This window comes from Melanotaenia boesemani, chromosome 11 (genome assembly GCF_017639745.1).
Source record: "Melanotaenia boesemani isolate fMelBoe1 chromosome 11, fMelBoe1.pri, whole genome shotgun sequence".
Classification (NCBI taxonomy): Eukaryota; Metazoa; Chordata; class Actinopteri; order Atheriniformes; family Melanotaeniidae; genus Melanotaenia; species Melanotaenia boesemani.
Genome location: NC_055692.1, coordinates 21287319 through 21300899, shown reverse-complemented (window position 1 = coordinate 21300899; position 13581 = coordinate 21287319). Strand labels below are relative to the sequence as shown.

The following is a 13581-nucleotide window of genomic DNA, read 5'->3' as shown; positions in this document are numbered from 1 at the left end:
GACCGGGAAGGGGAGAGAAGGAAAGTTCATCTATGCTGGAACGAGGTCCGACAAGGAGTGATTGTGGAGCTGGTGCTTATAAAGCCGGATATGTAAATTGGTCACAGGTGTGGATGATCAGTACTCAGGGGATTGACAGTGGGAATGCAGGGAAGGAGTAGGTGTGTCCGTGGCAGAGACTGGTGCGGGTATAACACTTAGGGATTATTATCAGGCCTGAAATACTTTGTTTACAATACTACTGTCATTATGAATGGAAATTTTATTCTTCACATGTAATTCCCCCACCCACCACTACATGTGGAATATCCTTTGGAACATAGTTATATACTGTATCTGCTTAAATGCACGTACACCATATGGATGTATTTTGGGGAAGAGGACAGTCTCAAAAAGTTTGCAGGGTAGGAGGCAGGATGAGCTATAATCAAGGATACACCAATGTAACCTTTGTGGAATTCCTTACGTTATGACATGACATCTAAAGAAGACTTGATAAAATTAACCTCACAATATAAACAACAATTTACAAGTTCATGAACACATTTAAATTTCATCTTACAGAAGAGATTAAAAAGAGATGTGTACTGCAACAAAACAATGATTTGATGTTGTAGCTGTGTTACAACTCATATAAAACTGTTGCTGGTTTAGTCATTTAAAGCAAAGGAGTCTCAGTTAGATAAGGTGCTGTCACCTAGACTCTGCTCACATTGGAGTGAGAAGTAAGGATAAAAATCAAGAGCGTAAATCAAGTTTATGCAAATTAGAAAGAAAAGATTTAAAGCTGCATTTTCCACTTTTCACCAGCTGACAAATCAGCTTACAGCAGGCTTTTCATGAGCAAAGTCTTGAAGAGACAAACTAAAACTAAATTTCAGACAAAAAGTGCCAAAGTAACAAACAATAGAAACTTCTTAGAGTAAACTTTATCATAATTGTAAAATAATGATTTAATCGTGAATTTTTATTAGTAGTATGTCCTCATTTTGGTTGGTATTACGTTTCTTCAGAATGCATTTGGTGTTACAAATTCTCTGTATATGAACAAAACTTCCACGATACAGGGTTGAAGTATAGACACACTGCATGCAGCAACAAGGTCTTGGCTTCATTTTCAAACCTCTGACACAAACACACACACATACACACACACTTTCTGCCCTTCTCCCTCACTGGAGAACATTGCTAACATCCTGAGACATTGTCATACTCGGCAGAGTACATAATTGGGTGAATATGTCAGTGCTTTGTGTTCTTAGTGACATGACTCCCGGCTGTTCCTGTGGGGGCTGGGTATACTTATTGAAGGGTTCATACAGCATTTCCAGTGCATTGGAATATTGTATTTGGGTGTTGCTTGTGTTATGATCATAGATAAGCAGAGAAGTCGATATCTGTGCACCTACATCTTGTCTTGTGTGAGTATGAACATGAACATTTGTGGATTAATTTTCCTGTCCTGTTCCTTCATTGTCAGCAGGTGGGTTACACCTGCACTGTAGATGCAACATGTGTTTAGGCAGCAGTGTACACTGACCATAGAGTTGACCATAGAGCGACAGACAGTGAGGGAGCAACAAAGAGGAAGAAGTGAAAGAAGCTGCGGCAGTGTTGATACTCAAAAACTCAGTGAAATTATTTGTGTTAAAACATCAAATATGCGTATCACCACAATCGGCACCACTTCCATGTTCAAAACAATTTCCATACCTCTTATTTCAATCATTTTTGCCACACTTTTTCCACGCTGCACTCTGTTACGTCTATTAAGATTTTTTTTTTTTTTCTCTATCAACTTTTTATATCTGCTTTATGCTTGGATACATCTATCACCCCTCCTTATGCTCTTGCCACGGAAAGACTGAATGTCCTAAATGGTGATTCATTCCAGCCTTTCCGGGGCCTCTTTTAATCGTGACTCGCATTTGCTTCTTCTTTTTCTTCTGTTCTCCTTTTTTTCTGGTACAATTTTTTCCAGTTTGGCACAAGGGTCCTTGTGTATTTGTGATCATCTATGTTTACTTGTTTATCACTTATGGCTATAAGCAGCTAAAATAACAAAAATCTGCTGACAATTATGTGAAAAAAGTCTTTTTCACCATTAAAACTACTCTTTCTTCATATCAGTGTTTGTTCTCTGTGCTTTATGTGTGGCCTCTTGCATGTCTGCCTTTGGCCTAGCAGCTGCAGCTTTACAGCTCTTGGCCTCCTTTCAAAGACTGGGGTTGACGCATTGTGTCAAGTCACTTTGTCCTTGGGGAAGTCAGCATTGGGTTATGGAAAGATAGCTCTCACCTGTCTCTATTCTGGCTCTGACGGATGGCTACCTGTCTCTGTTGCTGCTCTGATGGCCCAAGGCCTGTGTTTCCTGGTGCTGAGTGAAGGGCACAGCTGCCCAAACGAAGAGCAGACCTCTGTGCTCTTCTACCCCCTCACCATGTTTACCTGACACTACAAAGGTGTAGGCAAAACTCTTTGTGCATAATTCAGTATCTACAACTATGATGCATCCTTGAGTGAATTATGGAAAATTTAATTATCCCAAAATCAGAAAATGTTTTAAAATTGTCAGGAAATCTTAAAAGTAAACAACAATTGAGCTGTAAAAATATATTTCTTCCATTTATATGGAAAAGGATAAAACTATTTGCTGGCTGAACCTTCAAATTCATATTAGAAGCTCTTCATATGATGAAACAGTGATAGCTGATGAAAATGCATAACATTATATTTCACAAAAAAAAAACAGATTTGCACAACATTTTACATAAATGTTGTCATTATGTTATTTCTGCAGTATGAACACTTTTTATTTATTTTTATATTTTTTTTATTTCTCTTCGACTGATTTTATTTGGTTTAGAAATGCTCATCCTGGCTGCATAGTAAGTGGAGACAAGAATGTTGTTAAATTCTAACCACTAAGGACTGTTGCATCATGGAAAATGTTAACTTATTTTGTTATATAAATAATTAATGACTTGTGAAACCAGTAATATGATTTCATAGCCATATAAAAAGAAGAAAGCTTTTTAAAGGAACTAGAATGTAGATCTAAAGCATGACATATTCAGGCAGCTTAGTACTTAGTACTGTTTATTTGTCCTCATCATCTGCCAGTGGAGATAAAAAGAGAAAGTGACAGGCTGGTTTTGATTCCCGATTCATGCTTTCTGAACAGACTGATTTAGGGAAGGAAACACCTTTAGCACCTTTGATTGTCTATGTCTGCTGTTGTCACATCCTTCCCCTGAGCTCTACATTTGTGTGTGTTTCCTGCCCTTCTGTCCTCCAAATAGAGGGGGAGATCTGCTGGACTGCAGGATTAGGGGGGGGGGGGGGGCAGCAGAGGAATCGCAAGATGTTAATCAATTCAAAGTTGAAATATGAAGTCAAGATACTGGTTAAACAGGGGTTGATGAGGAATTTAGAGCTCATCTTGCAGCGCTGGAGCTGCTACTTATAACAGTGTACTTTGTTCCATAGTGTCAATCACATTTATGAGTGCCTGGCAGAATATATGAAATGTGTGCCAACCACAGGCTATTGGCTCACTTTTCTGCTCATCAATAGACAGGTAGCTCAGTTCTAGGGCACATGGAGATTGAAAATAGAATATATGTGAAACCGTCTCTGTCTCACTAATGATCCAACTAAACCGTGATCTAATAGAGAGAGACAGGTGAAGACATATCCTCCAACGCACTCATAGAAACACACACATACACACGCGTACACACACATACTGTAGCATCTGAATTTCAAGTTGCGGTAGAATCCACATTGTGAAAGAAAAGGAATGAACACATTATGAGATGATCCACCACTATCACTCTAATCCCCAGATGTACATGTTGCTAATCTCCTTAGCTGCTAACATGTTAAATTAGCCCTAATATCTGCTGAGATTCAGATCCATGGAGGCCCACCTACGTGTGGGCTACCACCCAGGTTTAGGTCACTTTTCTCTACCAGCTCTCAAAAAAGATACAGACATTGGAGTGAGATGGGGGCGGTGGGGGTTGAGAGAAGTAGCACTGATAGCCATTCGTCACCCTGCCTATCTCACTCTGACAGATGGGGAGTGCAGCGTGCCACATAGAGGAGTCACTGCCTGTAATGACATTAGAGGCACAATGAGACTTGGTACACATTTTTCTGTTCCATCCCGCTCGACCATTGACTTGCTCCTTTGCTTGATCCTTCTCTTCGTCTTATTTGTGCTGGTACATCTCCATCCACCCTTACTGGAGATAAAGTGCTGCTGCGCACCACTATTTCCAAAATAAAAACAAAAGCATAAACACACATAACTGCACTCACAAGCACATACACATTTATTAAATCAAACATGCACACAGCTTCAGCTTAAAAAAAACTATGCATGTGAAAAGAAATGTTCTTGAGCAAAAATAAATAAATAAAAATACACAAATGAATAGATAAATTAAGAGAGAAAAAAAAACATTAAATGGAAGAATACTCTGTTAAAAATGGAGTCTTATGCGTGTGTTCCCTGACACTCATAATGTATTTGAAAAACTATATTAAAACACTTTTTTTCTTTTTCCTCCTCTTCAAGGAAACAGAAGTTTATTTTAAAAGAGAGGGAGCGTTTATTTAATGTACCGTACACCTACTAAAAGGTTTACATGCAGCAGTGTAATATGTTATTTAAAATTCTCACAACCACATTTCCTTAGAGGATAGAGGATACTGGTACTTTATATATATTTGAAATACCAGATGAGTAACTGTTTAAGGGAAAAACCAACATAAAATGTATTAGTGAGATGTTGAGACACTATTTGCTGTATAAATAGCCTTAGTTCACATTCAGCGCCCCCCTTGCCTCTAATGGATAAGGGTCACCATTGACGAGGGAACAATTAATAATATAGGAATGCATTATTGTTAGACTATGACTGAAGATCTTATTTGCATTGATCAGCAGTGATCTCTTCAAAAGAAGGCTCAAACTATGCCATAAAAATGTCCTATAACGTATAAGAGAGTAACTAGATTGCCTCACTGTAAAAAGATTTCTTTTTCTCTTAGATTATATGAACATATTCTATTTTTATATGAAAACATACTCTAGGATGGAATGTGTTACAGATGTACCGAGTGTATCGAGGTGGGGTTTCTAGGAAAAACATTGCCAATTCTGTCATGATAAATCACCTTCCCCAATTTGCTCTAACATGTAGAATTAGGGTCTCAGAACAGCAGCATCAGCAGAATCCTGCACGCAGTACACAAGTGCTGCTTTCGTTCTTAAAATTTTCCTCCACAGTTCTCCGAAAGTAGAAATGACTTTACCAGTGACTGAACTCAACTTTTGTTTTCGGTATGGCTCATGTAGATTTCTTGTCATGTCCATTTTTCTCATTCACAGATGAAACTCAGCAGCTGTCTTTAAAATGATGAATAGGTGCTGAGCAGGACTCAAACTTTAAGATCATTTAGTTTTAGTTGCCTTTGTGAATTAAAGGAGTTGTCTTCATTGTATGTCCTTAATAGCAAAGCCACTTTTACAAGCACCCTACAGACGTCTATTAGAATGTGAAAAAGCACCATGTGGTGTATATTAGTTTTTAGTGACTAAACACTTGGGAGAGAGGCGACCTAGAATCAAGCCTTGTGGTGCTCTGAGTGTATATGTTCTCATTGTCCTCTCAGCTACACTTCTGAGACAGAGAGAAAACACTCATTAGATCTATGTGCTGAATCTCTGCTCCCTCTCCATCTCTCCCATCCTCCCTCAGTCTTCATCTCTCTCTCTCATACACACAGTCCCTCTCTTTCTTTCTATCTCTATCCGTCTGCTTAACAGATGGGAGGGTCGTGGGTACAGCTTTTACCCTCCCCCTAGAGAGGCATGGTGCCTGTTCAAAAGATCCTTCTTTATGCTTCACTCCATTTCTCTGTTTTCCTCTCACCCCTCTACTTCTCTTTCATTGTCACCTCTCCAACTGAAAGCTCAAGGATGTAAAGCAAGCAGAGGAGCAACTGTTGTCCTTCAGGCTGTTTGTTGTCATTCTGCTCTCTGACCTTAGCAATTGCCCACACAGGCCTTCCTCCAATTACCGGACTAGTGTTAATACAGACATACCATTAGTCAGAGTCCACACAGTAGAAAATAAGTCTCTTTTGTGCATTCTTCATTTTCCATTCTGCTTTCTCCTCCTGCTTTTGGGATTAGTAAATTGGCTTAATGTGTAAAATCTTGTTATTTTTTTTTCTTCCTCACTGGATGCCTTTTCTTTTCTTCTTCTTTTTTTCCCTTTTTTTCTCTCACCTTATTTGCTTACCTCAGGTCAGGTGTCATTGTCTGTGGTCTGCAAAACATTCCAGCTGGGGACCATTGTGTTGTGACACTTGACCATGTTCAATAAGCTCTGCTTGTTTTCTGCAATTGCCTTTAGTTTCTGTCGTGGCGTCATGAGGCCAAATTGGATTTAGTGAGTCAGTGGTAATCTGTTAAGTTAAATGGTGCTCTGTCCACCACAAGGGGAGGAAAGGGAAAGGAGGCTGATGAGGAGGTGGGTACTCACTTCTCAAGCAGGAGCTTCCTGGCTTTCATATGGGATGGGGGTGGGTGTGAGGAAAAGTGGGGGGTTGGTGGCGAGATCAGGGGAGAGGGATTGGAGAGGGAATGGAGGGAAGGCAACTTGCCTTGTTGTGTAGGAGGAGGTAGATGAAGCAGGGATGAAAAGGGATGGGAGGGGAGGGGGGGGGGGGGGGGGGGGGCGTGGAAGCTTGGAAGCCATCAACACGGGGCTAAGTGGCAACAGAACCTCACCTCAGGGAGTGTTGGCTGGTGCCAAGAGCCAGAATCTGGGATTAAATGTTCAGGACACAGGCTTAATCTTAGTGTTAACGTTACGTAAGGCCTAAGGTGTTGCCCCAGCGGGTGTTGACATTCAGAGGTTCAGCTTTGCTTAGTGAGCTGCGGGAGGAACAAGGAGGAGGTGGAGGCTACGAGGCAGGGATCATGGAGGTAACACCTCCTTGTTTGGAGCAGTGCCCGCGCTGGGTAATGTTGAGTACAAACACTGGGAGGGGATGATGCTGTCAGCCTGTGATTGAGGTATGCTGACTTGATTGATATCCTTGTCTGGCTGTGCCAAGCGCCTTAGTGTTGGCTTCTAATCCGAGTTTGTCTGACAACATCCTTTTTTGTTTTGTTTCAGAGGGCAGCTCATTGTTTTTCTGTCTGTGGATGGGTGTGTTTGCACAGAGCAATGCTAAAATGTTTTGGATAGCCTCCTCAGAGCTGCCACTGAGTTATTTTAGATCTTGTTATTATTATGATGGTGCAGTCTGCTTGCTGTCCTAACTGCCAAATGATGCATTTATGTTTGCATCTCAGTTCTTCCATAAGTGGGTGTATTCCAAGCCATCATCTCAGGAAGTTTTTTTTTTCTTTGTCTTGTTTTTCATTATTGTTAAAGACTGCATTGTCTCACATTGTTTTCAGTTTTCATGTGATGGAAGCTTTTGAGAGGCAGTCTTGTAAAATACACAATAATCAATGCAATGCTGTTTCTTAAAAATATTAATTTATCTTCCATCTTTTATATTTTGCATATTGACTTACAGAATTTTTTTCTAATTTGTTGTACTTTAAATTGGAACAGAGCTAAGAATGCAGTACACAGCCTGCGTTTTCTGTTGCACATGAAAAATATCTACAGTCATGCGCTGTTGCCACAGGCCTTGGTCTGTCACTAGGAGCCACATTATCCCAGGATATCTCTATTACAGCTTTCATTATCAATGTCCTACTCCCTAGCACAAAAAGGTCAAGTGCATAGCAATGTGCTGCACTCACCTCAAGGGTTTAGATCTTTCTTGTGGTTTCTCTTGCATGTTGCTCAATATATACATGGATTCAGGATAGGGGAAGTTAAAAAGTAAAGGAAGTGCATTACAATGTGCAGGTATGTGTACAGCAGTGTGCAAAGCGGAGAAAGAACAAGTGAGGAAAAGAGCAAGGGTGTTTGAGAAAAGAGAGGCAGAGAGTGATAGAGAGAGAGACTGAGACTGACATGTCTTTTGGTGAAGCGGTGTCGTCTTCCACATCAATGTCTGATGCTTCTGCTGCCAGGTGCCGGAAATCTGGTTCAGAAAGGAGAGAAGAGAGAAGAAGGGGAAAGTAGAGAAAAAAAGGCAGGGTAGATGGAGGATTTTTTTTTTTTTTTTTTTTTTTTTATGTGACGGCGCTGACAGCTCCCCTGCATTGCACTGAGCTTAAATAATGGGATGCTCATTTGCATAACGAGGGACGTTATCACCTCTACTGTCAAAAGAAAACACAACAACAGTTCTTCTGCTCCTCCCTGAGATAGATTGGGTTGGCCTACTTTAGCACTCTGGAGAGATGCACTGGAGCTCTGGCTTAACCAAGCTCGAACAAGAATGCACACTCACACATGTACACACACATGCATGCATATGCACATGGACATTCAGTCACTCAAACTTTTTGGAGCGCAGTTTTCTGCTTTGCACATACAGTTCACCATATCAGCTGATGGCCTCTCTTGATACACAAGTTCCTACACAAACGCATACACAAGTGCAGGTATTCACTGTTACTCAGGTGCTGTCACTGATATGCCGAGTCTCCAGCTGGATTAGGTTCATGTTAGAGCTCTGTTTGATTTCTGTCTCTAAGAAACATCCTTTTCCTGTGCTTCAAAAGATCACTCTTGGCACCTTTTTCTTATTCGTCTTTAGGCTTTGTATTGCGTGAACATGGCAAGACTGAGCTCAGATTTTACATCTGTATTTTATCCTGCAGCTCACATCTGCCTTTTTGGAAATGGGCTGCAGATAGAGAAGAAAAAGTTGTGGCTGCCAGTTTCACTGTCAATGCAGTGCAGTTTCATGGGAAGAAACAAAATGTATTTCTCAGTGCGGCAGCAATGTTACAGTGTTGGTGATTAGAGCGTTTAAGTTAGCGGCACATCCAAAACACTGTCAAAGTCTCTGTGAACGAGGTAAGATCCTGACAGCGCTGTCTCCTCTCATAGTCAATGCTTGGGAAAAAAATGCAAAAAGTGATTTGCATGATATCGACAGTGAAAAACACAGTGGTTCTCACAACATTGTTGACAGATTCTTTGTCTTTCTTCACCCTCCCTTGTGGCTGCCATGATGCCACTTTTATTATGTTTTTTTCTCTCAGTATTTTGCCATATTTCATTTCATTTAATGCTTATTCTCCTCCACCCCTCCCTTCTGTCTTGCAGGTACAGATGCTGGAATCTTTGAGCTGATTGGAACAAATAGAAAGCAGAAGAAAAGACAGATAAAGGAAGAGCAGAAGAGTGAAGAAAACGAGGAGATAGAAGAAGAAAGAGGAGAGAAAAGAAAGCTTCAAGTTCTTTAGACAGAGGAGAGAAAGAAAGAGACGGGGACGATGGGGAGGAAAAAGATTCAGATCACGCGGATTATGGATGAACGCAACAGACAGGTAAGTCCCTGGGGGATGGGACGATGGATGAGTATGAGAATGGGCGAGAGAAAGGGTGGAGGAGGGAGGAAGGAGAAACACCCTACACCCCGCATAGCCCTCAACAATAAAGGTCTTCAGGGAGTCTGGGCAAAATATGAACTGAGGAACAAAAAGGTGCATGCAAGAAAAGCACATCTATTGCTTTGGGTGAAAGAGTTCCATGGACTTAGAATAGTGTGTTTGTCTCAGTCTAATAAGCCAGTCTGAGGGCCCCGGGAGCATATTTATAAATATTAAAAAAAACAAAAAGTGTGCTAAAAACATTAATAACTTTTAAAAAAATTTATTTTTCACTACTGTTCAGTTAGATGGGTGCAGCCTACATCCATCTGAAACACCCTTCACACAAGGCCCTCATGCCATGCCACCCAGTTTAGCTCTCTGCTAGTGGAATTAACAGAAAGAGGGTGGTGGTAGCACTAGAGAGGTAGGGTGGAGGAACATATAAACAAACAACCTAACAGAGATGGAATGGTTTAAACTGATATATGGGGAAACAAATACTGAAACAGTAATTTTCTTGAGTCAAATCAGCACTTGGGAACTTTCCTATGCACAGACTATAAACCAAATGTCCAAATTACAACTATAATAAAAGATAGTAATTAAAATAAATAGATAAATTACCCAGATAAACAACAAATCTAACAAAGGAATTTTTGCTTTTTAACAACAGCTGGCATCACTTGAGTGAGACTTAATGAACAGTGGACAACAAGATTCAAGCAGACACTACCGTCTGTGGCAGGAAATAGATAGAGACAGAGTTCTCTCACTGCCCTTGAGGCCTACAATCGATCACTTCCTGTGGCATGGCTGACCACTGACACTTTGTCAGCTTCCTGGCAGCCCAATTGGATCCATACGCTGCTAACATGGCCCTTGGATCACAGGTCAAACATATGCACAGACCTGTTTCATTGCTTTTGAGACAAATTTTTTATTATCTGGCATCTAGAAAAATATTTCTGGATCAGTTCACTGTACACTTTATCACACACAGCCATTTGTGACCAGAGTTTAGGAACTCTGAAGGAGTAACTGAATGAGATTTTGGATGTGGGAAACTGAGTGCTCCTTAGTTAAACCACTTATATAATTGTAAAATTGTCTGCATGCTCCTTTCAGAAACAGGATGCTTTTAAAGTCACATGTGTGACAGCAAAGGACAAGAGACATTTTTAAAAAGTTCAGAAGATATTTCACTGCATGTTCTCATTTTCCAAAATGTTTTTGTTTTCAAGAGACAGGCAGAGAAGTGGAGAAACAAAGCAAGAGCATGGAGGAGGTCAAAGAGTTCAACATGAGGACTAAGACTATCGTGTTGCAGCAGAACCCACTCTTCCTCCTTAGTGTTATCTCAGCCTCTCTCCCTCATTCCACCTTAGACTGGGCCTGCAAGCTGCACCAGGCTCTCTGACTCCTGAGGATAAGGAGGGAAAAAGAGAGACAGGAAGGACACCTGAGGGGAATCAATGCATGAGATATCTGGGCTTTACTTACAGGGAGAGGAGGATAGAGGAGAGAAAACCAAGCAGAGAGAAAGGGTTCACGGAAAAGAAAATCAATATATCACTGGAGTTTGTTGTTTTGATCTTAAAATGATAGATTTCCCATTTAGCTGTTGTTGTATTGAAAGAGCTATTCTTCCTGACATGACATCACCAAGTCATGTGGAAAACACCACATACTCTGGTTCAGTGTCATTCAACCTACAGCATATATAAATGACATCACTTCATTCTGAGGAGGCGGACATCATGAGACTGGGACAGAAACAGACACAGAAACTTTTTTTTTCTTTAAAGGAAAAAAAAAAAAAAAAAAACAGAAGCTTTGGCTTTGCATATTTTCACTTCCTTTTTGAGGAAATGTCCCAGAGGCCTTACCAAATAAACACCAAAAGACCTAGTATAGTGTTGCTTTGAACCTCACATTCTTGACACACATAAACTGTTTTATGTAAAAGAAATTCTTAGAACTAGAACTCAATCTACTTAGAACTTAAAACCATATATAAAATCATTATCCAACTATGTTTGTGTGGGAAAAAACATGGTAAAAATCCTGCTTCACTTATGAAAATACTATAACATTTTCTTGATTCCTACACACCATAATGCAGCACTCTTTGTAGTGGCACCACTCTGTGTAGCTGTCAACGCTACCTTACCACCTACAGGGTAGTACTGCCCACGCCCTCCTCCTCTTGCCTCTCCTTGAAGCAGCACCATCATACTGGGCACAGAGCCTGGCTCTCTCTGGGCGGCCACTTCAGCCTGCCACCCCCAGCCCCCGAAACACTTCCCTAGAGCAGTGGCAGAAGGGCTAGGCCTCCCTGGCGTTGACTGGCTGCCCGGAGCTCTGGACAGTGGGCAGCAGTGTGTGAACCCTGGCTCCATGCCGCCCGACCACTCATACCCTCTCCCAGCCTCGGGCACATGAAAGAGCCCCCTGTGTCATAAACTCATGGGTTGTGCACAGAAAGCAGACTCTCTTGATCCATCTAGCAAACAAACACACACACATACACAGATAGGCATGCACATACACTTTTTCTATGAGTTATGCATATAGGTGTGTGTGTGTGTATACACGTGCTGGCATAGATTTGACACTCAGCAGAAACATACTTAAGATGGTACATTTATTTTGTCCTTGTTTATGCAGAATTTACAAACGCAGGTTTCAACTCAATGTTGACATCTAAACTTATCTATCATTTTAGAGCCCATCTTGGGGATCAACTAATTTACTGCAATTGGCTCTAATTAGTGTTAGTTCCCCAACCAGTACACTCGGCTTAATTTAGAACAGCTTGTTTGTGTGAATTTTTGTGGATGTGTGTGTGTGCATCTTTGTGTGGGACATGTGGGCTCTGAGGGGAAAGGACCCAGGGCCAAAGGTTAAATGTGGATCAGGTCATCAGTGACAGGAAGTAAAACAACAAAATCGCCCAGCTCCCACAAACAACAGTCACCCCATCACATACTTGGCTGCAGGAAGATTTAGAAAGTGTTTTAAATGTCTCTTTGTGCATGCTTTCTCTTTTCCCTCGCCATGTTAGCTGCTGAAGCTGAAATAGGGGGTCTTTTTGTTTCTGCGACAAAGCATTCTTTCCTCCAATCAACAGCACTGGGGTGAGAAAATGTGTGAGAAAAATTAACAGCAGGAAAATAATGAGGCCCACAGGGTAGCTCCTCACCCCTGAACCCCTCCTCTAATTCCCTGTTTCCCACCTTCTACTATCTCCTTCTCTAACCACATCGAGTAACACCCCTCTGTCATATGTTCAGCACTGCAAGACCTCACCTAAGAGGAGCTCACCTTTCTCAGATTGATTTTTTTCCTGCATTCTCAATTTCTTTTTGTTTCTTTTCTCAGTTGTTATGTTCTTCAGTTGTTCCAGCATGATCAGTCAGTACACTCTTATTTTACCACCTCACTAGATTCATCATAGTTTTGTCTTTTTTTTTCTTTTGCTTTTTGTAATGGGACTTATTTAAACAATAAAAAAAATTAATGAGATTTTTTAATAACTCTGTTGCTCATTTTTGAAGACCTGACTTGAATAATTTATCACTTTTTCATCATTTTTAAAAAAAATATATTTAAGCTCCCTAATCTGTAGGTCATTACTTTCAGTTTTTCTTCTCTTGTCATGATTGCCGGGTTAATAGGATTTTATTTAAGCAAACACATCACTTAACTTTTCAGCATGTGAGAACATCTTAACTCTTTTTGTTTTGGTTAAAATTAATTAGAAAGTGAAAATAATTTTACTTGCGTATTCAGTGTCGGCTTTGGTGCTACACCAAGAGTTTATACACCTAAAATGAATGACGGCAAAGTTATTTTTGTCATTCCGACCACTAACTTGGGCCTTGCAATGTAACATCCACTTTTTTAGTCGTCCTTTTCCAGTTGCGGTTTTTCAGCATAAACAGGAACCTACAGAGGAGAACAGCCATTTCAGAGCTGGACTGAAAAGTAATTACTAGCTCTGATAAGAATAATCTAGTCTGACTTGTATTTTAAGATCTAAAACTAAA

General features: G+C 40.6%; 1 protein-coding gene across 11 annotated transcripts in view; it reads left to right on the top strand.

The window, feature by feature from the left end:
* mef2cb (myocyte enhancer factor 2cb) overlaps window positions 1–13581 on the top strand; it is a 71733-nt gene that overhangs the window by 23162 nt on the left and 34990 nt on the right. For all 11 annotated transcript variants that reach the window (XM_041998535.1, XM_041998544.1, XM_041998542.1 and 8 more), the window contains one exon: window positions 9264–9487. In XM_041998535.1, the coding sequence (XP_041854469.1) occupies window positions 9434–9487 (54 nt within the window). In that variant the 5' untranslated portion in view covers window positions 9264–9433. The remainder of the gene's footprint in view (window positions 1–9263; window positions 9488–13581) is intronic.